General features: G+C 41.5%; 1 protein-coding gene across 4 annotated transcripts in view; it reads right to left on the minus strand.

Annotated features, from left to right (window-relative positions):
- Positions 1 to 1,442: 1,442 nt before the first annotated feature.
- AREL1 (apoptosis resistant E3 ubiquitin protein ligase 1) overlaps positions 1,443 to 20,716 on the minus strand; it is a 42,055-nt gene continuing 22,781 nt past the window's right edge. For 3 of the 4 annotated variants that reach the window (XM_046647236.1, XM_046647237.1, XM_046647234.1), the window contains 15 exons: positions 16,283 to 16,452; positions 15,854 to 16,034; positions 15,401 to 15,648; positions 13,900 to 13,977; positions 13,009 to 13,150; positions 12,755 to 12,876; positions 11,696 to 11,771; positions 11,056 to 11,165; positions 10,197 to 10,376; positions 9,900 to 10,025; positions 8,006 to 8,135; positions 7,860 to 7,918; positions 5,393 to 5,482; positions 4,794 to 4,969; positions 1,443 to 4,686 (listed from right to left, as the gene is read on the minus strand). In XM_046647236.1, coding sequence (XP_046503192.1) covers positions 4,584 to 4,686; positions 4,794 to 4,969; positions 5,393 to 5,482; positions 7,860 to 7,918; positions 8,006 to 8,135; positions 9,900 to 10,025; positions 10,197 to 10,376; positions 11,056 to 11,165; positions 11,696 to 11,771; positions 12,755 to 12,876; positions 13,009 to 13,150; positions 13,900 to 13,977; positions 15,401 to 15,648; positions 15,854 to 16,034; positions 16,283 to 16,452 — 1,991 coding nt within the window. In that variant the 3' untranslated portion in view covers positions 1,443 to 4,583. The remainder of the gene's footprint in view (positions 4,687 to 4,793; positions 4,970 to 5,392; positions 5,483 to 7,859; positions 7,919 to 8,005; positions 8,136 to 9,899; positions 10,026 to 10,196; positions 10,377 to 11,055; positions 11,166 to 11,695; positions 11,772 to 12,754; positions 12,877 to 13,008; positions 13,151 to 13,899; positions 13,978 to 15,400; positions 15,649 to 15,853; positions 16,035 to 16,282; positions 16,453 to 20,716) is intronic. The other variant, XM_046647238.1, reaches the window with a different exon arrangement.

Consider the following 20,716-nt stretch of genomic DNA (forward strand, 5'->3'; position numbering starts at 1 on the left):
CTGGGGAAAAGTCTTCTCAGAGAGACCCTGTAGTCTTTGAATATGATTCATCAGATTCAGCATCAGGAATCTGAATTAGAGTCTCATGGGGCAATGATGGTCTCAGAAGACTTTTGTAACTAATTGTGAGGTGTAGTAATTACTATGGAGAAACTGACCATGGTTAGCATCTTATCAAGAGACCACACGGGCTCTTATTTTTTTTGCTGATGAACATTAGCCCTGAGCTAACATCTGTTGCTAATCTTCCTCTATTTTATATGTGGGTCACTGCCACAGCACAGCTGACGAGTGGTATAGGTCTGTGCCTGGGATCTGAGCCCACGAACCTGGGTCACCAAAGCAGCATTCTGAACTTAACCACTAGGCCATGAGGCCAGGCTGCCAACACATGGGCTCTTTTTTTCTTTTCCCCACCATGACTTTTAGGACAGGCTGTTTGAAAAGGGAATTGGTGAAATGATTATCATAAAAGTTGGGATAAGAGTTCCCTCTGGAGGTGTGGGATGACTTGCTCTACAGTGCTACAATGTCTTATTTCTTGACCTGGATGGTGATTACATGTTTTGCATCACGGTTACATGTGTCTGTACTTAATAATTATTAAATTGTACATGCTTGTATGCCCTTTTTTGGGGTATCTATGTTCATCTCAAAAAGGAACTATTCATTTTTAAATAAAAGTATTACAGGATACCTAGAGCTGGTCTATTATGCTTGAGGGTCTAAGTGAAGCCAAACTAGAGGTAAGGAGCCCTCTGGTTCAAGCCACCTGGGGGAGAACCTCTACTGTGGTGCTAAGAGAAGTGTGGCTGGGCACAGGTCTGAGAGTTGTCTCTAAGATGGTTGAGAGATGTCAGTGCACGAGAGGTTGAAGTTAGTATTTATTGTCTTAATTCTTGAACAATCCCACCAGCCTCTTGAGTCTTACAAATAACTTCATGATGGACTGAAATCACTCAGTGATGAATGTTCAGTGACCCATTCAAAGCCACAAGAGCAGCAAGTGTAAACGATGTAGAACTGTTCAGTAATCTGAAAATGTAAAAGTCAGAGGGATAGAATGTTGTTTGGTTTTTTTAAGACCTCTCATATCCCTCAGGAGCTTAATGAGGTAGGAGTAGAATGAATGCTCTTCAAGAGTAGTTTTGAAGCTAAGATTCCAATTCACTTTGTCTTGCGGGGTGTGTGTTGGGGGGGGTGTAAAAATCTGTATTTTATTTATTTTATTTTTTTAAGATTGGCAACTGACCTAACATCTGTTGCTAATCTTTTTGTTTTTTTCCCTTCTTCTTCTTCCTAAAGACCCCCAGTACACAGCTGTATATTCTAGTTGCAGGTCTTTCCGGTTGTGCTATGTGGGATGCCACCTCAGCATGGCCTGATGAGCAGTGCCATGCCTGTGCCCAGGATCAGAACCAGCAAAACCCTGGGCCGCTGAAGCAGAGCACGCAAACTTAACCACTCCGCCATGGGGCCAGCCCCAAAAATCTGTATTTTAAAGTCAGTTCCAAAGGGGATGTTGTTTTGATTTTCCAGATTGGGAATTAACGTACAAGACACCATGATTACTTCCCCAAGAAAGGTAGTGTCCCTAATACTTTTCCTTCTAGGCCAAATCAGAGGTCTTCCTCTCTCTGCCAAGCTTATCTTTGGTTGGAAAAGAATTGGTCCCACCTGCCACCCACAAACCTTTGAGGAGCAGTGCTTTTGTCTGCTACATCCAAAGCCCTTGTGGGACGGTGGAAGGAATGCTGGGAAATAAACATGTGATTATATGCAAATCAGAAGGCTATACATCAAAGTGTTCACAGTGGTTACCTCTGGATGGCAGATGACTTATTTCCCGCATACTTTTTTATTTCCCAATTTTCTACACTGAGTTTCTTACCTAGTAAAACAACAACAGATGAATGTTTAAAAGATTGATGAGAACAAACATCCTCTGCTCATCCTCATTCCACCCTGAGCTAACTGTTTCTGGAGGAATTATTGGGGAAATGCAAAAACATTTCTAAATTTTTCTTTTCCTTCCCCACTTCCAATTTAAGTCCTGAATCGCCACTTAAAGTAGTCATTTGCTCCTCAGTCCTTTTAAACATTTATTTATTTACTGTACAAAATATTTACACTATCACTGCAACTGTCTGGCCCTTTTTTCTGGCCTGACGAATTTGCAGCAGGGCTTGGTCTCTGCTGAAGTTCTAGAAACACACTGACACTCTCCTTGGTGTTCACTTGGTGCCTGATCTCCTTCAAAGACACGAAAAGCCCAGGTGGTTTGCTGGGCCCCGCCCCCCCCCCCAAGAACCTGCACCACAGGGCATAAATAAAAGAACTGGCCAAAATAAGAAATGTGAATAGAAAATTACCCAAGAAGTAATAGCCACTCTTCCTTCTCTCCAACATACTGTACCTTTTCCTCACACTGGCTAGTACCAAAGCAGGATTAGGGAAAAAAAGGTGAAAGGCCAAAAAGAGCAAGGATAGTTTTGAATAGAGTTAGGAGAGAGGGAGTAAACTGGAAGAATAGAAAACCACAACAGTACCAAAGAGGTTTGTTCAACAAAGACCCTGGGGCTAAGGACCACCGCATGGACGCAGTTGCTACAGCAGGGCTGCAGTGGTGCCCAGGATGCTCTGAAAAGTGCTATGACTAGAGTTCAAAATGACAGATCTAGCCAAGAAAATCAACTCGAGCTCCAGCATCAGTCTCTGGAGGGCTGCTGGAGAGGAGAATGCAGAATCTAGAAGAGGAACAACTGCCAAAGACAGCAGAACCAGCCCATGTGCCCCCAGCTGGAAACCCCTCTCTGGGCCCGAGGGGCAGCATCGTGTTTCCCAGGTGAAACTTGCCTGTACATATCCCATGGGAAAACATTGGGGCAAGCAGCAGCACCTTGTCCTGGTCCCTGAGGAGTGCAGTGACCATGTGGCATGGAGGACCCCGGGGGTAGAGAGGCCCTGATGCTAGATCCTGGACCCCAAGGATGAGTTAGGTCAGCACCCATGCCAAGGACAAATGACAACTGCGAAGAAGTGAGGTCAGGCAGGAACGGTAGCAGCTCAGGAAGGCTTGTTCCTCATGATCCCTGGGAACAGGAGGGCTCAGACATGCTTCTAGGAGGCCAAGGCATTGCCATAAGTCCTGCCTCATCTCTGTACTGTGTACTTGCTGGTTTTGGCAATAAAGATGGCTTGTAATATTCTCAGAGTTGAATGCCCCATTGGGAATGGTAGCTTGCAGCAAAGCCTTCTTAAAAACAGAAATTTGGGAAGTTGATGAGATTTTGAATCTTGAAAATGTTTTCATTCAAATCGTAATGAAAAACGTTGTTGTCATCTTCCATGAGACAGCTGCAGGTTCTCTTCAATCATCACATAATAATGAACCAAATATATCTTTCTCCTCCTTAGTTCCCCTTGCTGGTATGGAGTGAAGAGAAGTAACTGGGACAGCTGGACGTTTACTGTCTGACATATCTCTTCTATGTATGTTCCCAGTGTCCTGACCCCAAGGACCTGTGATAAGCCCTTAAATTACTGATCCTGTTTCCCTTGCCTCAGTGCTGCCAGAGAACACCAAGCAAAGAGAGAATGAGGGATCACTAGCATGCTAATCGTACTGTCCCAATTCCTTGATCCAAAATTTTCTTCAGTAGAAAGCTAAAGAATCCCCAGCTCTTAGCAGACAGCATAACTTGCAGACAAGTGGCCAGGCCCAGGCACACCTCAGTGTAAAGAACAAACTCAGGGACAAGCATCAGTAGTCTTCAAGCCAGCCATGTGCCTGGACATGCCCACTAACCCTAAAGGACATTCATATTTAGCACTGGAGGCTACAGCCCAGTTATCTTTCACATTCTTAGGTCTGTTTTTCTTACTGGCTCAAACTCAAGAAAAAGCTTAGAGAGTTTTTCTTTATAGATTAATGATCATTTCCAGAAATATCTGCAGGGAAAGCTCCTTTCCAGTTCTGACACCACAAAAGAAGATCCTTTTGTGCTATCAGTCTCCAGTAGAGGTAGTCCAGTGCCATGGCCTGTGCCTGACATTGCGCAAAGGGACAAAATCAAAGACTGCTCATGTGGGCTGCTTCCTATCTGTGCTTCTCCTGGTTCCTGGTGACAAGAGGCAATCACCCTGCCCTCAAGAAGGACTTGCGTACCTTAGGTCAAGCAGTGAGGGCCACAGAGGGGATCTCTAAGGAGCATCAGCAGAGGAGGCTGAGCAAGGCAAGGACACCAGCTTTCCAAGGCTGAGTCCTCTGTGTGATCTCCCTCAGCTACTGAGGCAGCTCCTGCTGCTGAGATCTTCTAAGAACCAAGTGAAATTACAACAGCATGGTCCTCTTCTTGTGGCTGAGCACATGGCTCTGATTATGTACCATGCCAAAGAGGCCTGTTGGGGAGATGGGCAGGGAGGGCGTGAGTGAAGGACAAGACTTGTAGGTGACCAAATACTCCAGACACTGAGGAGCATGCAGCAGATTCTGGCTGATGATTATGTGTATGTTACGGTCAGTGGTTATGTTTGTTACGTGCACCCAGATGCTCCAGAAAGCACGGGAGCCAAGTGGATGGTCAGAGCATGCCAAAGCCCTCACAGCCCTCGCTGATGGCCAGCTGCAGCATCCTGTGTACTTCTTCATACGAGTCATACGTAGGGAGGCACAGCTGGTTAAAACTGGAAGGGCAAGGGAAGAAGTGATTAACTCACACCACCAGAAACACTGGTAAGGGCTGGAAAGACAATCTCCCATGAGAGCATGCATCGGGCAGTCAGACACCTACCATGTGTGTGCAGTTGGTAGCGTGCTATGGGTTGGAGCGGCAATAATCTGGAAAGAGGGACAGAGGGCAGCAAAGCCTCCAGGTGGTAGCTGAGAGGAGCCTGTTGTGAACTGAAGCAGCCGAGCCAACTCCTCCTGGGTCAAACTGGAAACCACGGTCCAAAACCACCTCATGACCTGGCGAGGAGAGCACAAGGCTGGGGTCACCCCCGGTCTGCAGCCTTGGATTTGACCCCTGGGGAAAGGACAGGATACCCTGAAGTGGGGGCATGCCCCAGTTACCATTCTATGAGGACCCAGGCAGGAATGGTTAGAGTTAACAACCTCTTTAGGAACTGACATTGTCACACAGTCAGGAGGGTAGTCATTGATTGCTTGGTTCTATTCTTTGCCTCTCCAATGTACTGCTCCTGTGGCGGTCAGCAAGACAGCCCCAGGGATGAGGGCTCCCTGCTGCCTGGACAACCACGTGTCTTTCCCACATATATCATCTTTCCCCAGTCAATACGTCTACTTCTCTGACTCCTCGACTTTTTTCTTCTGAAACTTTTTCCTTACCACACTGCCCAAATCCAACCAAAAGAAGTCTGGCCAACTTACCTTTTCTCTAAAATGCCAGGAGCCGCCAACCACCACTGCATGGGCTTTGAAGTCAGACACACTGATGTCCCCGGTCCCACACATTAGAAGCTGAAGAAGATAGTCAGGTGTTACTAGGACAGTCAGAGGGACAAAGACCCAACATATGGTCAAAGTTACCTATGTTAACATGCAAAATGTGGAATAAAGAAACCACGATGGGGGGGTGGTGACCCGGTGGCATAGTGGTTAAGTTTGTGCACTCTTCTTTGGTGGCCTGGGGTTCACCGGTTTGGATCCTGGGTGTAGACCTACACACCACCCATCAAGCCATTCTGTGGTGGCATCCCATACAGAAGAAGTAGAAGGACTTACAACTAGGATGTAGAACTATGTACTGTGGCTTTGGGGAGGAAAAAAAAAGAAAAAAAGAGGAAGATTGGGAACAGATGTTAGCTCAGGGCCAATCTTCCTCACCAAAAAGCATACCTTAACAAAAAAAAAGAAAACACCAGGAAAAAGACATGAGGTGAGGTCATAATGTCAGCACACTGCTTTAGGAAAATCAATTACGATAGACCAGTGATTCCTAATCAGTGTGGTAAAAAAGCACATAGCTTTTTAAAAATACATATATAGATACCTATGGCCTTCCCCCAGACCTACTGAATCAGAATCTCTAGGGATGGGTTACGAGCTTGTCTATTTTGAAAAAGTTTCCAAAGTGTTTCTGATGTGCACCCCTAATTAAGGATTGCTGCTGTGGATTATTTTGAATTGAAACAAAACCAAAAAGGGAACCAAGTGTTTCCTGACAATCTGCCCTGGACCTGGCCTGGGAATACTAAGAGAAAAGCAGGCATTTCCTTTTGATGAAGACCCCCAGCCCCATTTAGGAATTTGTCAGATGGCCTTTCCTTTTTCCAGGACCCATCCTTCTTTTGTGGATTGAACTTTTACTACCTTCTCTTTAGCACTGCCTCTACTTGATCAGATAAATTAAAAAGTATGCCAAAAAATGAGAACATTAATGACATCAGAGCCCTAAACATCTTGTTGATGTCCTATTTTGGTTCAGGATCCAGCATGTTATTTAGCAGTCTGTGAGTACTCATCCAACAGCTCTAAAGAATGATACATCCTAATCGAGAGACCAAAAGGGCCTAAATGAAGCCTGAAGAGCCTTGGCTTCTTCAAAAAGAACTTGCTAAGCTAACAAGTAACTAAGAGCAGGCTGTGGAACAACTTCTTCCTTCCTACTCACTGTCACAGATTGTTACAAATGCTTTGCTTGATGGTAAGACAATACACCAATAGCTTTCCTCAGCCAGAGAAATAACAGCACTAGGTGACAAGTCTATCGGAGATAAGAGATGGAGAGTTCATTTTGTTTGGATTTCATATATGAAGGTACAAAGTGTCATGAAAATTGCACAAGACTTTGATTCTTGTTCTCAAAGCCAGTTCAGTGAATAAGAATAAAAACTGTACAAGACTACCTAAAACAACGTTTTTGTTTCTCCATTTTTAAAGAACTTCCACCCTACAGGAAACAGTTTGCAGAAACACACTCCTCATAAAGGCCATGGGAAGTTAAAATTAATAATTTACATTGTATGTATCAACTGTAAGAAGCAGGTAAAAACAAACTGATTTTATTTCTTGCCCACACTTAATATGAACCTCAATTTTGCTAATTATACAATGGTATTTACCATCTTATAGCCATTTTTGGTTGTCACAAGATCTGAAATAAGAATATATTAACTATACAGTCATGCATCGCTTAACAACGGGGAAATGTTCTGAGAAACACATCATTTAGTGATTTTGTTGTTGTGCAAACAACATAGAGCGTACTTACACAAACCTAGATGGTATAGCCTACTACACTCCTAGGCTATACGGTACTAATCTTAAGGGACCTCCTTTGTACATGCAGTCTATCAATGACTAATGTCATTATGCAGTGCATGAGTGCAAAGTGTTACAGCCCAAAACCTTGAAATATGTCACATCTTTTGGTTTGTCTCCTTCACTAGAAAGTAGCCCCATGAGGGTGGGGACTTGGTCTTATTCATTGCTATCTCCCCAGTGCCTCAACCACACATGGCATAAAGGAGACACTCAATAAACAGTCCCTGAACAAATAAATTCTATTATTCCCTTACATCAACCTTGAACGTCATAGGATTTGCAAAGACTGTAAAGAATACCAACATTCTACTCAACCAGTATCAATAATATTTGATGAGTAAGTGAATATTAATTATTACTCTTTATAAATAGTTATTTGCTGGTTTTTCATATTCTAATTTTTTAAAAGTTGGTGAAAGGGTCAATGCATGGAAAAGTAACAAAAGTGAAACCAACCCTCTCTAAAGGGCTCTCCTACCATGTCTCATAAGAGAAGATGCACTTAGCTGGTGTCTGTGAGCATACTAAAACACTGAGTCAAGACCAGGGGTTTGCAATCGTAAGCACTTACCTCAAGCTCATTCTCATCAAAAATAGCCAAAAGGTTCTCAGGGACCAACTCATTGAGGCCTGAAACAAAGCAGTCAAGTTAAAGCCATACCCACACTGTGGATACAGGTATTTTCATCTCAAAGCCAAGAGGAGCCAAGATCTCACCTTTTAGGAAATGTTCCACCTCCTCTTTCACTTGACTGGCCAGCCGATATTGGGCCAACAAATTTAAATAGAAGATTTTATTTGCATTGGTGACTGGGGTTTGAGCTCCACCTGTCATGAGTTCTACAACCTGAAATAAGACGCAAAAGACAGACAAGGAAAGGCTGTGGATGGGAATTTATAAAAAGATACCTGTCTGGTATGTCCCAATAACACAGCATTATCGAGCTCCATCATAGTCTGCTGTGCATTCAGCTTCTCAATACACTTGGCTTTATTTAGTTACTAAGCTTCAGGGTTCCCATCACTATTGTGGTATTCTACTAGCTACTATTTCTGAAGTGGGTATCTGAGTGAATCTTCTCTGACCTGGTCAAATATTGGTGATGCAACAGGAAGATATTATGGTTCCTTGTTAGCAATATTTTAAGATCTTTATGATCCAAAATTAAACCACTACTTACCCTTTCTCTTAAATCCATGAGCCAACTGAGAATAAATAAAGCCAGACAAGCAGTGAAGAAGTCTTTTTAGGTCTCAGAAATCTAAGATGGGAACAGATATTCCCTTACATTCTTCTATTTCCAATATAAGTCAATGGAAAAAGCCACAGCTCAAAACTCAGAGATCCTGGATTCTAATGCCAACCTGAGACTACCTTGCTATCAGACTTCAGAATCTTAGCTATTTGGGTCCCCAATTTTCCTATCTGCAAAGAAAAAGCTGAACAAGCTGTACGATTCTTAAATAGAATTGGCACCCTCCCCGCCCCCAAACAACTCCTCAGGGAGCTTTCAGGAGGCCCTGAAGCACAGTTTAAAACCACCAGCTCAGAAAATCTGTGCACGGTGACCACAGTTGTCTCCACAAGTAAATGAAGGCCTCCATTTAGTTATAAAATCAGATTTTAAGGTCTTGATGACAGCATGGTAGGGATGAAAATTTGCTCCAGAGCAAGGATTCTCAATGGATCTAAATATATAAAACTTTTTCTCTTATCATTATGCACAATTCTGGGCATTTATTTTATGTGTGTAAGCATTTCTATCTAATAGCCTTACAAGTAAATTACTAAGATTTAGTATTCATATTAAATCCAATTAAAATCAGCATTCCCCGAGACTGCAGACCCTAATTCAGTACTCTATTGACTCTAGCTGCCTTGCCACACTGGGGCAGGAATATAGGCTCTGCCCACATGTGTGCAAAGCACAACAGCTGGGATTCCCAAAGTGTTCACAAGGATATCTGATTATTAGTACAGCAGTATCAGCAGTCACAATTTTTCAGTCATTGCTATTTTGCTTTCAATTATATATTACTGCAACTTTAGCTTCATCATTATCACTTGATAGTATGTGACCCCACGATGAAAACAGAATCACATTTGCATCAGAAATACTTCTGGCCAATAATTTTCTAATAAAAAGTTTTAAAATATATAGGCACAGTGTGAAAAGAGGAGTCATCTATATCACCACCGCTAATGTTGAGATAGACACTGTCACCCCTTCCAAAGCTGCTTATGCAGTGACACTTCATTATCACTTAGTTCTTTTTCTACTGGAAGGTATGAATGTGTGGGATAGACAGGGACATGTGTTTTTTGCTCCACTCAAATGGACTAAGATCATAAAGTGTGGGATACAGTGCCCTAAAGCTGTCCTGTCCAATATGATCGCCACTAGCCACATGTGGTTATTTACAGTAAAATTAATTACAATGAAATAAAATGAGAAATTTAGTTATTTGGTCACACCAGCCACATTCTGGGTGATCAAAAGTCAGCACAAATAGAGAACATTTCCATCATTGCAGAAAGTTCTATTAGACAGCACTGTTCTAGAGGAGGTTGGGAAACAGGGGACCCATAGGCTTTGGTCCTCTTTCTCACCTTATCCAATTGACCTGATTTGTTATATTTCTCTTCTGCAAAGACCAGCTCCATCTCACTCATGTCATTGTTGAGGATGAAACAAACTTTAGATTTGTAGAATTCTGGGTCATCTGTTTCAAAGTACTGAGAAGACAGAAAGACACAGAACAGAACATGACCACTCTTATCCAGAAATGAAATTTATAACTGCTTGGAACCACTTACACTTTCAACCTTAGGAATAACAAGCTCAGGGTGGAAAGATTTCAGAATTAATGGCCAACAGCCTTAGAAAATGTACACCTAAGATGTTACCTTATAATGCATACGTAGTCCAATGATTTGGGCCAAGAAAGAACGGGTGAAGCGAGCTCGGACCAACTGCTTGTAGGCTCCTCCTAGAGAGGACTCATAGAGACACTTGCCCACCAGCCGCCCTGCAAACTCATACATCTTCAGGCGCAGATGAGCAGGGCGATTAGGGTTGGGGTGTACCTGTCAAAGAAAGAGATGAAAGGGCCCTGCGCCATTTTTCTTCAAGCCTAGTTCTGGAAAGACTCTCCCTCCCCAACTCCATCCCAAAGGATCAAGAATTTCAGTATTAGGATCAAAGAGCCCATTCAAATGGCATTAGTCTTTTGGGAGCCACCATTGAGTAATTCAAAGTGACAGAAGGATAAAGGGAAAGATGCACTTCCATTAAGTTGAAGAATTTTATATGAAGTTTGTGGTCCCTGGCTAAGTATGGAAGTTAATCGGTGGATGATGTAATGCCTTTTCCCCAAGCCAGAACTTCTTTCAGCCAAAGTCTACGTGTTCACTCCTGACACCTCTGCCTTGTCAAAGATCTAGTACAGAACTCAATTGCTTCAGGTATGCTTTGAGAAAGTGGCTTCATTAGTAAAATAATAATGAGTAGAGCAGCCACTGTATTATGATGCTTTTTAGTCAAATATTCCTTTGTCCGCACTTTTCTCTTATGTTACAGATAAAATAATAAAGGGAAAGAGGAAGGAGGCAATTTGATTAGTTCATATTGTAAGTATCAAAATTAAGAATAGGGCATAGGCTGTCAGACTCCCAGGACAGTTTCAGAACCTCACACCCTTGTTAGCCTATCCATTATAACATAATCCACATTTTCCACCCACCCACGTGAAAGCCGCGGACTCACTAATGCCTGGTTGTTGTCACTGAACCGGGTGAAGAGCTGATTGGTGGTATCAAACAGTGCTTTGCAGATTAGCTCAAACCATTCCCGGCGAGGCCCTCCCCAGTCCAGAGCTGAAAAGCATAATAAAAATTAAAAGTGACTATGGCCTACCACCTCTTACCACTTTTGTTCATTTATTTATCATTATAGACTCTCCACATTCCCTCCCTTCCACTACCTTAGTGTTTCCCCATTCCAATCCACCTAAACTTTGGACTTTTTTGAAATCCTACCACTTTCTGTAGGAGTAAAGGTATTCTGATCACTAAGCTAATGCCCCCCAGTGTGGAAACACAGGCGATCAGAGATTCCAGGAGATGGACATTTTTACTTGTTCTACAAAGGTTACTTTGCCTTTTTGGTTCAAACTCTTAGAGCTCCCCCTCCATGTCCCTTCTGTGCTCAACAAGCTCTACCAAGCCATCTGGCCAGTAAACACCACTCTTTGTCTTGATTCATGACTTCTTTTTCCAAAGGAAGTTGGTGGGGGTGAGATTTGTGTAGGGGGGTTGTTTTTGTTCTTTGTAGATGGGGGTAAGGAGGAGGGGAAGAGTGGGAAGGAGGGTTAAAAAAAAGATGAACATGAAATTTCAAAACTGACCTTCTTCATCCTGGAAAACCACTTCAAAGTTCTTGCTCCAATCTGAGATGGAGAAGTTCCGAGTGGCTTTCAGAGACTGAGAAGCAGGGAAAGGAAGGAAACTGTCAGAACACTGGCTGGCATCTCTTGGGTGTTAAAGACAAAACACAAGAATATTGCCATTGTCCATTTAACTCACCACCAGTACTTGAAGGTGATACATTACTCATAAATAAGCCTTAATAATACCGTCCTATATTTTAAATGCATATGATTCCAGAAGAAAGTTAAGATTTTAAAAAATAATCTAAGCCATCTTTACATCATTGCTTTATTGGAAACTTGAAGCTTTTTTTTTTTTTAAACAATCCTCATTTTTTTAATGAGAAAAGTCTTGAATAAAGAAGCAAAAATGGCTCAAATTAGTAATCTGTAAGCAAAAGAACCAAGGAATCCTGGTTTTCAGTAAAGTACGGTCTATCCACTAGAATCTTTATCCACAAGGCTAGGTTCAGACAGGGAGCCACGCCACAGGGAGAATGTGGCTAAGAAAAGGGGTTTCCAGTCACACCTACCAGAGCCAAACATCACAAACACTTTCTGGACAAGGACCAAGCCTTCTCATTCCCGAGGAATGTAAGAACTATGCCAGTGTCTGTGCAGTGGAGACAGACACACATCAGGTGTTCCTTTTCCATCAGACCAGAGTGACAACAAAAATCATTTCCTTTGACTCCAACAAGAGCCCTTCTATTCCTTGGATTCAATAACAACAACTTTCTTCCGTAACAGCTACTTACACCTGCCTTACATAGGAGTCCACGAGATGGTTCAGAACTAGCTCAGGACAGATTTGAAAGCCAATGTCAACCAGTTTCTCCCTCAATAACACCTCATGACACATCTGCCCCAAATTTAGTATAATCGAATGCACAGAACAACAGTTTTTAACAGATATGTTTACAGAGGAGAGAAATTTGGGTTTCATGAAAAAGATAACCTGCAGAACATAACCAAATACCAAAAAGATTTCTAGTTGGAAAATTTTGACAACTGTTGACAGAGATGAACTTTACGCACCGATTCCAATAAGGCGTGTCTGCTGACCTTCAGGGTGACTTTGGAATGTGGTCTTTTCATATGTACCTGCCGAAGCTCTCGCTGGAAAAAGTTCACCTTGTCCTGAAAGGTCTCAGACCCTCCTGAGGAGCAATAAGATCCATCATGATTACAGCCTTATTACAAGACATCTGTGCAGGCCACCTCTACACCCTCAGGCACCCAGGGCAGCTGGAGTCGCTGCCTCCCCTATCAGAGTCCCTGTCCACCCTTACCTATGTTCTTATGGAGGGAGCGGATGAAAGTGGCCGCTAGGATGTTCCTCTCCTTACAGCTGAGCTCCACGGGGGGCTGAATGCCATCATCCACCACCAGTGTGAGGAGCTTATGGACAGGGTCAGGCCCAAGGTATGAAAACTAACAAAGGGAAAAAAAAAAAGGAGTTAATCTATAAAACCCTCAAATTCAGCAAAAACCCTCCACATCCCTACCCTTCTGTACCAACCAACAAAAACAAGTTAAGCCTGTTTTCTCCAAGTGAGTACCAGGAGTACATCTCCTTGTTTCTCACCTCAGTACTCTACAATTCAAATTGCATTTTAAATTATTTGAGTCACAGAGACTGCCTTTAGTAAGGATCACAGGAAACACTACAACACCTTCCAACATAAAATACAAGAAGGATGAAACCAGTAAAGATATATAAAATAGAAAATGATTACCTGAAGAGGTCAGGCAAACTGGCTGGAGGAAAGTGATTTGCTTTAGATTCCAAAAGCTCAGAAAAGTTAAAATAAAAAAATTTTTAATGTACGAGAATACCGATTCTAAAAGAGTTAGCTTCAGCACACTGGGAGACCAAGCCTGGGCCAAGGTTACCAAACATGCTCTCCATTAACTTAGTCTCAGGGGCAAAAGGACACTGCTGAAGTATTCTGACTTGCTACAGACTCCCATTTCTGTAAGCACATGTCCTTCCAGAATTTCTAAATTCTTCATGCCATTTCGTGAGGAGATAACAACTCTTTCTTTATTTGGCAATGAATTCTATGTGCACAATGAGAACTTCCAGAAATACCAAAAGCCCTTCTAGGAAAAAAGAAACGGCTGAGACATTCGAGAGTTGAAGCCTGCTCGGCAAGAACTAAACCTGAGGTTCCACTTACTTTTGTTCCTGGGCACACTCGGAAGGTGTACAGGCGCCAGGGAATGATTTTCAGGTAGAACTCCTTCACTGAGAATTGCTGCAGGACCAACAGACAGAAAATAAAGTCATGATAAATAAAAAGGCTCTGTTTGGGCAGTATAATTCAAATATCAGAGTCCCCTAGCTACATAATGACCTTTTCCCTCTATGGACAAAGAGGGTAATTTAGTACTGAAATCAAATAAATAACATCAACTTTACCTTAAAACAGGTAAATTAAAAATATGACTCTGACAATGCAATCTCACACAGAGACATTTCACAATCTTAATACTCAAAACCTCCTTCTGACAGGTGGGTGCTATTCAGACAGACTTCCTCCAAGTCAATGGACAGGGAGCACCAGTGGCCCATACCTACTGCTCTATCCCTATTTGAATGGTACCAAGGATTTGCTGGGGAGAAGGGGGTGGGGACAGGAGGGTGAGGGGAGTAGGGTGGAGTCTCATACAAAAAAGTGAATAAAAATCCCTTATGTAAGAAAAAAGAAAGGTCTCTTTATGCCATTTACAAAAAAGGAAAAGAATGCAATAATCATTTTTTAATTAAAAAAAACTATTGTCTGAACATGTAGTAGGTCAGATTTTTCCTTGATTTTTAAAAACTCTTCATTAAAGAAAATTTCAAACACTAAAGAATAAAAAACAATATAATGAACCCAACACCAGTTTCAACAATTATCAATTCATAGCCAACCTTGTTTCATCTATACCTCACCATTTCTCTCATTTCCATTCCCCAAGGCCAAATTAAGGATAGATTTTTAAATGATGAATGGTACACAGCAAAATGTTCTGAAGTAGAACAGAATTAGAACTCAGTTTTGGTTATGAGATTAAAGGAATGTAATGGGATGTTTCAAGAGTCTTATTTTTCTGAGGTCTGAATGAATAAGCAAAATACAAATACTGAGAAGAAAATCCCTAACACAAAGCGCCTCTGAGCTCAGGGGCCTTGGGAAGTTCACCTCCTTGTCTCTGCCAAAATTCTCTATTCCAATCCTGTAGCCTGATGGTGACATCCATTTACTATAGTTTCACAAATTACAGAATGAAAGATCAAATTGTTTCAAAACAGCACAAGGGGCCAACAGTAATTTTTATACTAGTGAGAAATTTTTAATGGTTAAAAGTAGCTTACTTTAAAACTCTAAGAGTCATGCCTTGAAAAATGTTCCCAGAAGCAATCAAAGGGCAGAACGCCACAGGTGCTCTAAAGTACCATGGCACACAGAATCTCGAGACAGAGATTTCTTCTAGTCCAAACCAAACATTTGCAGCAGAAGAGTTGGCACGATCTTCTGCTCAACTTTAAGCAGCCTCTCTTAGTATTCTAGAAACCCTCCAAGTCAATGATCTTGCCCTGATTCTCAGACTATTACTTTGTGGGTTCTGTTACCAAATACCAATTGCAAGCAGGCTCAGGAGGGGGTATTTTGAGGCAAGAATGGGAGTTCTAACCTTTGGGGACACATAGCAGTATACTTTCTTCGGTTTCTTCACCTTCTCAGGGGTGTGACACTCAGAGGGTGAATCTTCATCTTCTTCCTCAACAGCTGTGGAAGGCCGGCGCTGGGAAGAGCTCATGTGCATGGGTGGAAGGTGCCACGGTGTGCTGGTACAGTTGGTAGCATTATAAAGATAAGCCTCAAAATAAATGCTCACTCCTGAGGTGGACACATTGCGTTCAACAATATTCTTCTCATTCTCTGAAGTAGAACAAGGAATAAAGTTTAAAGCAGGAGTCATAGGAGAAAAAAAAAATTGCCCACCACTAGACAGTTAACCCACAGGACTCGAAGCCAAGTTTGGCTCAAATATCAAATGTCTGTGAGGTTGGTCAGAAGACTGCAGACACGCAAAGAACAAGTGACCTGGGAATAGGTCTAAATCACAGCTTTTCTTTCAACTTACCACTTAGGACAATAATGTCAAATTCGCCATTATTGATTGGCTGATTTTGGTATGAAATACAGGCATGGAAACAGCCGCGAGAATGCAGGGTGAGTCTCAAGAACACCTGGCAGGTCTGCCTGTTGGATGTCACTGACTTCTCAAATGAGACACCAGTGCTCTCTTCTTCTTGAGGACCAAGCTATAGGAGGAAAACAAAGCAACACTAAACATATATAATTTTCCCCATTTGCATGGCAATTTACTCTTTACAAAGAACTTCTCTATCTATAAGCTAATCTAACTCTCACAGTTACTAATGAGACAGTGAAGGAAGGAAGGAAGAGCAGCACAGAAGTTAGGGAGAAGGAAACAAGAGATGGAAGTGAATTAGGAAGGGTGAGAATGACAGAGAAAGGAACACACAGAGAAAGAAGCGAGGCTGCTTACCTCATGAATGGACAAACTGTAATTGTGCTCATCTCTCAAGGATGTGGAATTGTTGGTGGGGTTGTCATATTCATCTCGGGGCACTATTTGAAGGGTGTGTGGCTGCCCACAGGTCAACACAAGAGTAGAAAAATGGCACACTATTTTGGTCTTGGAAGGAACCACCATTCCTGGAACAAAGACAATGGAATTTAACGTTTAGAGAGGTGCTTTTCAGGGCACAAAGATCTGCTCAATCAGTGAGTCCTAGAGAGCTGGGTGCCTGCCCGATTCCTAGGGATAAACACCATTTGACGCTAAGAGAAAGAAAGAAAACAAGGAGATTAATTCAAATGAACTTTGGGGACTTATTTTAACAAATTCATAACCACTGGAAGCACTAAAAAAATGAGAAAAGAACTTGGAAAAAACAGAACTAAGAGTTACAGCTATCGTACCTCAAGTCCCACTGGGAACCTACAAGGGAGGCAGGTCTTAAAAATAAGTGCTGAACAATCGTAAAACAAAGAAACAAAAAACTCCAAAATATTTAGATACAAATCTAACAAAACATATACAAGAATTGTATGTTGAAAACTACAAAATGCTGATGAAAGAAATAAAAAAATGTCTAAATAAATTCAGAGGTGCACCATGTTTATGAATTGCGAGACTCAACACAGTAAAGAAGTAAATTCTCCCCAAACGATATACGGGTTTAATACAATTCTTATCAACATTTCAGCAAGATTTTTGTACATTTAGAAAATATTGTTCTAAAATTTATATGGAAAGGCAAAGGATCTAGAATAGAGAAAATAATTCTGAAAAAAAGTAAAGTGAGAAGAGTCAGTTTATCCAATTTCAAGACTTACTACATAGCTACAGTAATCAAGACTGAGGCATTGGTGGAGGGATAGACACATAGATCAATGGAAGAGAACAGAGAACCCAGAAATAGACTCCTACAAATACGCCCCACTGATCTTTGACAAAGGTGCAAAAGCAATGGAATGGTGGAAAGACAGCCTTTTCAACAACTGGTGCTGGAGCAACCAGATATCTGTAAGCAAAAAAATCACGAATCTTGGGGCTGGCCCTGTGGCAGGGTAGGTAAGTTCCGTGCACTCTGCTTCAGTGGTCCAGGTTCATGGGTTCAGATCCCAGGTGCAGATCTACACTACCCATCAGCCATGCTGTGGCAGTGACCCACATACAAAGTGGAGGAAAACTGGCACAGATGTTAGCTCAGGGCTAATCTTCCTCAAGCAAAAAAAAAAAGAAGAAGAAGAAGAAGAAGAAGATTGGCAACAGCTATTAGTTCAGGGTGCATCTTCCTCAGCAAAAAAAAAAAGAAAGAATGTTAACCCAATATATAAAAATTAACTAAGAATGGATTATGACCTTAAATATAAAATGTAAAACTAGGAGACTTTTAGAAAAAAAAAACACTGGAGAAAATCTTCAGGATCTAGGATTAGTCAAAGAGTTCTCAGATACCAAAAGTATAATCCATAAAAGGAAAAATTAACTGACTTTGTCAAAATTAAAAACTTTTGCTTTGTAAAAGACCCTATTAAGGGGATGAAAAGAAAAACTAAAGATTGAGAGAAAATATTTGCAAACTACATATGTAACAGAAGTCTAGTATGTAGAATACATAAAGAACTCTCAAAACTCAATAGTGAAAAACAAAAAACCCCAATTACAAATGGGCAAAAGACATATTACCAAAGGATACACAGATGGCAAATAAGCACAGGAAAAGATGTTCAACATTGTTAACCATCAGCGAAATGCAAATGAAAACCACCACACACACAGAATGACTAAAATAGAAAATAGTGACAATATCAAATGTTAGTGAAGATGTGAAAAAACTGGATCATCCAAACATTTCTGGTGAGAATATAAAATGCTGCAGGCACTCTGTAAAAGAGTTCAGCAGTTTCTTAAAAATACTAAGCGTGCAACTACCATATAACCTAGCAATTGCATTCCTGGGTATTTATACCAAAGAAATGAAAACATGTTTACACAAAAACCTGTACATGAATGCACATTGGTTTATTGATAATAGCCAAGAACTGGAAACAACCCAGATGTCCTTCAAATGGTGTATGGTTAAACAAACTATGGTACATTCACACCATGGAATACTACTCAGTGATAAAAAGGAACCAACTGTTGAAATACTCAACAACCTGGAGGAATCTCCAGAGAATTAGGCTGAGCGAAAAAAGGGTATGTAATCTTTGGTTATAAACTGTATAATTCCATTTATATAACATTCTTGAAATGACAAAATTATAGAAATGGAGAACAGATTAGTGGGCTGCCAGAGCTTAAGAAACAGGTGGGTTTTGTTGTTAGTGCTGTCAAGTCGAATCTGACTCCTAGCACTCCTGTATACAGCAGAGCGGAATGCTGCCCAGTTGGTCTTTTTGCGCCATCCTCTCACCTTCCAGCACTATATCAGACAATGCTCTGCTGCTATTTAGAGGATTTTCATGTCAATTTTTTTGCAAGTGGGTGGCCAGGTGCTTCTCCCTAGTTTGTCCAGTCTGGAAGCTTCACTGAAACCTGTCCACCATGGGTGACCCTGCTGGTATTTGAAATACTGGTGGCATAGCTTTTAGCATCACAGCAACACACAGTCACCACAGTATGACAATGGACAGATGGGTAGGTGTGGTGTCCTGACTGGGAAACAAACCCAGGCCATCAGGGTGAGAGCACAGAATCTTAACCACTGGACCACCAGGGCTCGCTAAAAGGTGGGTGGGGGAGGGAAAATGGATGTGGCTTTAAAAAGGAAACATGAAGGATCCTTATGGTGATGCAAATGTTCTGTATCTTGATTGTACCAAGGTAAACATGGCTGTGATATTGTACTTTAGTTTTGTAAGATGTTACCATTGGGGGAAACTGGGTCAAGGCTACACCAAATCTCTGTTTTATTTCTTACAATTGCATGAGGATATACAATTACAGTCATGTGCTGCATAATGACGTTTTGGTCAATAAGGGACGGCATATATGACGGTGGTCCCATAAGATTAGTACCATATGTGGCCTAGGTGAGTAGCAGGCTATACCATCTACATTTGCATAAGTACACTCCAGGATGTTCACACAATGACAAAATCAACTAACAACGCATTTCTCAGAAGACAGCCTCATTGTTAAGTGATGCATGACTATATCTCAGAGTTTAATTTTAGTTTAAAAATATAATAAATAGTTTAAAAATAAAAGGGCTGGTACATATTGTAAGGATATGAACTGTTCTCCAATGGTGGCAACAAAGTGGGGAGATGATAATTCATGTGTGAAGGAATCTGTGAGTGAGTCACTGGAGCAAAGGAGGAGACACATGAAGAAGGAGCTGGGTTGGGAGTCACCTTGTCCAGAGCCTTCCTTCCTAAGAGAAAGAAAGCTGAGGACCACTCAAGCAACGATATGCAAATCTTCATAAGGCCCCTCTCATGATGGTTTGACTCCAAAAGGTTCCCAAAGTCTTCTCATTTCTGTGGATACCAACCTGGCCACTATCTAATGACACCCTCAAAAGGAAGCCAAGGCAGGGCATACAGAGCAGACAGAATCTCAACAGACTAAAGAGATACGTTGCAGAAGCAGAAGTCAGATATTATAGTTTTAGGCTTTGAAGTCAGTGAGCATCTATCATCTGGCATAAAGGATATGAGGCAGGGAGAAAGTAGAGATAGAGGGCTCAACTCTTAGATACCAGAAGCTTAGGCAGACATTCTTCAGTGAGAAGTAAAATACATATTGGTAGCCAGGGTGGGATAAGGGTCAAGGTGCTTCTACTCGAAAAGGTTTCAAAAATCAGTAGAATTTACTTTTTGTCTATTCTGGCACCCTTACCCCTTAAGAACTTATCAGGCTGATGACCCAGCAATTCCACTGCTAAAGAAATGAAAACATATGTCCATACAAAAACTTGTACACAAAGGTTCATGGTAGCATTATTAATAGTAGACAAAAATGAAAATAACCCAAATGTCCATCAGCTGATGAATAGATAAATAAAATGTGGCACATCCGTACAATCAATGCAGTATTATTTAGCAATAAAATGAAATCAAGTAGTGATTCATGCTACAACATGGATGAATCTTAATAGGACTATGCTAAGTGAAACAAGCCAGTCACAAAAGGCCACAGATTTTATGATTACACTTACATGAAACGTCTGGAGTAGGTAAATCTACAGAGGCAGTAGATTAGTGGTTACCTAGGGCTGGGGGGTTTGGCGAAAATGGGGAGTGACTGCTAATGGGTACAGGAATTCTTTTTGGGGTGATGAAAATACTCTAGAATTGACTGTAGTGATGGTTGCACAACTCTATGAATTTTAAGAAACATTTAACTGTATATTTTAAATGGATGAATTATATGGCATGTGAATTAATCTCAATAAAGGTGTTA

Source organism: Equus quagga, chromosome 20 (genome assembly GCF_021613505.1).
Source record: "Equus quagga isolate Etosha38 chromosome 20, UCLA_HA_Equagga_1.0, whole genome shotgun sequence".
NCBI lineage: Eukaryota > Metazoa > Chordata > Mammalia > Perissodactyla > Equidae > Equus > Equus quagga.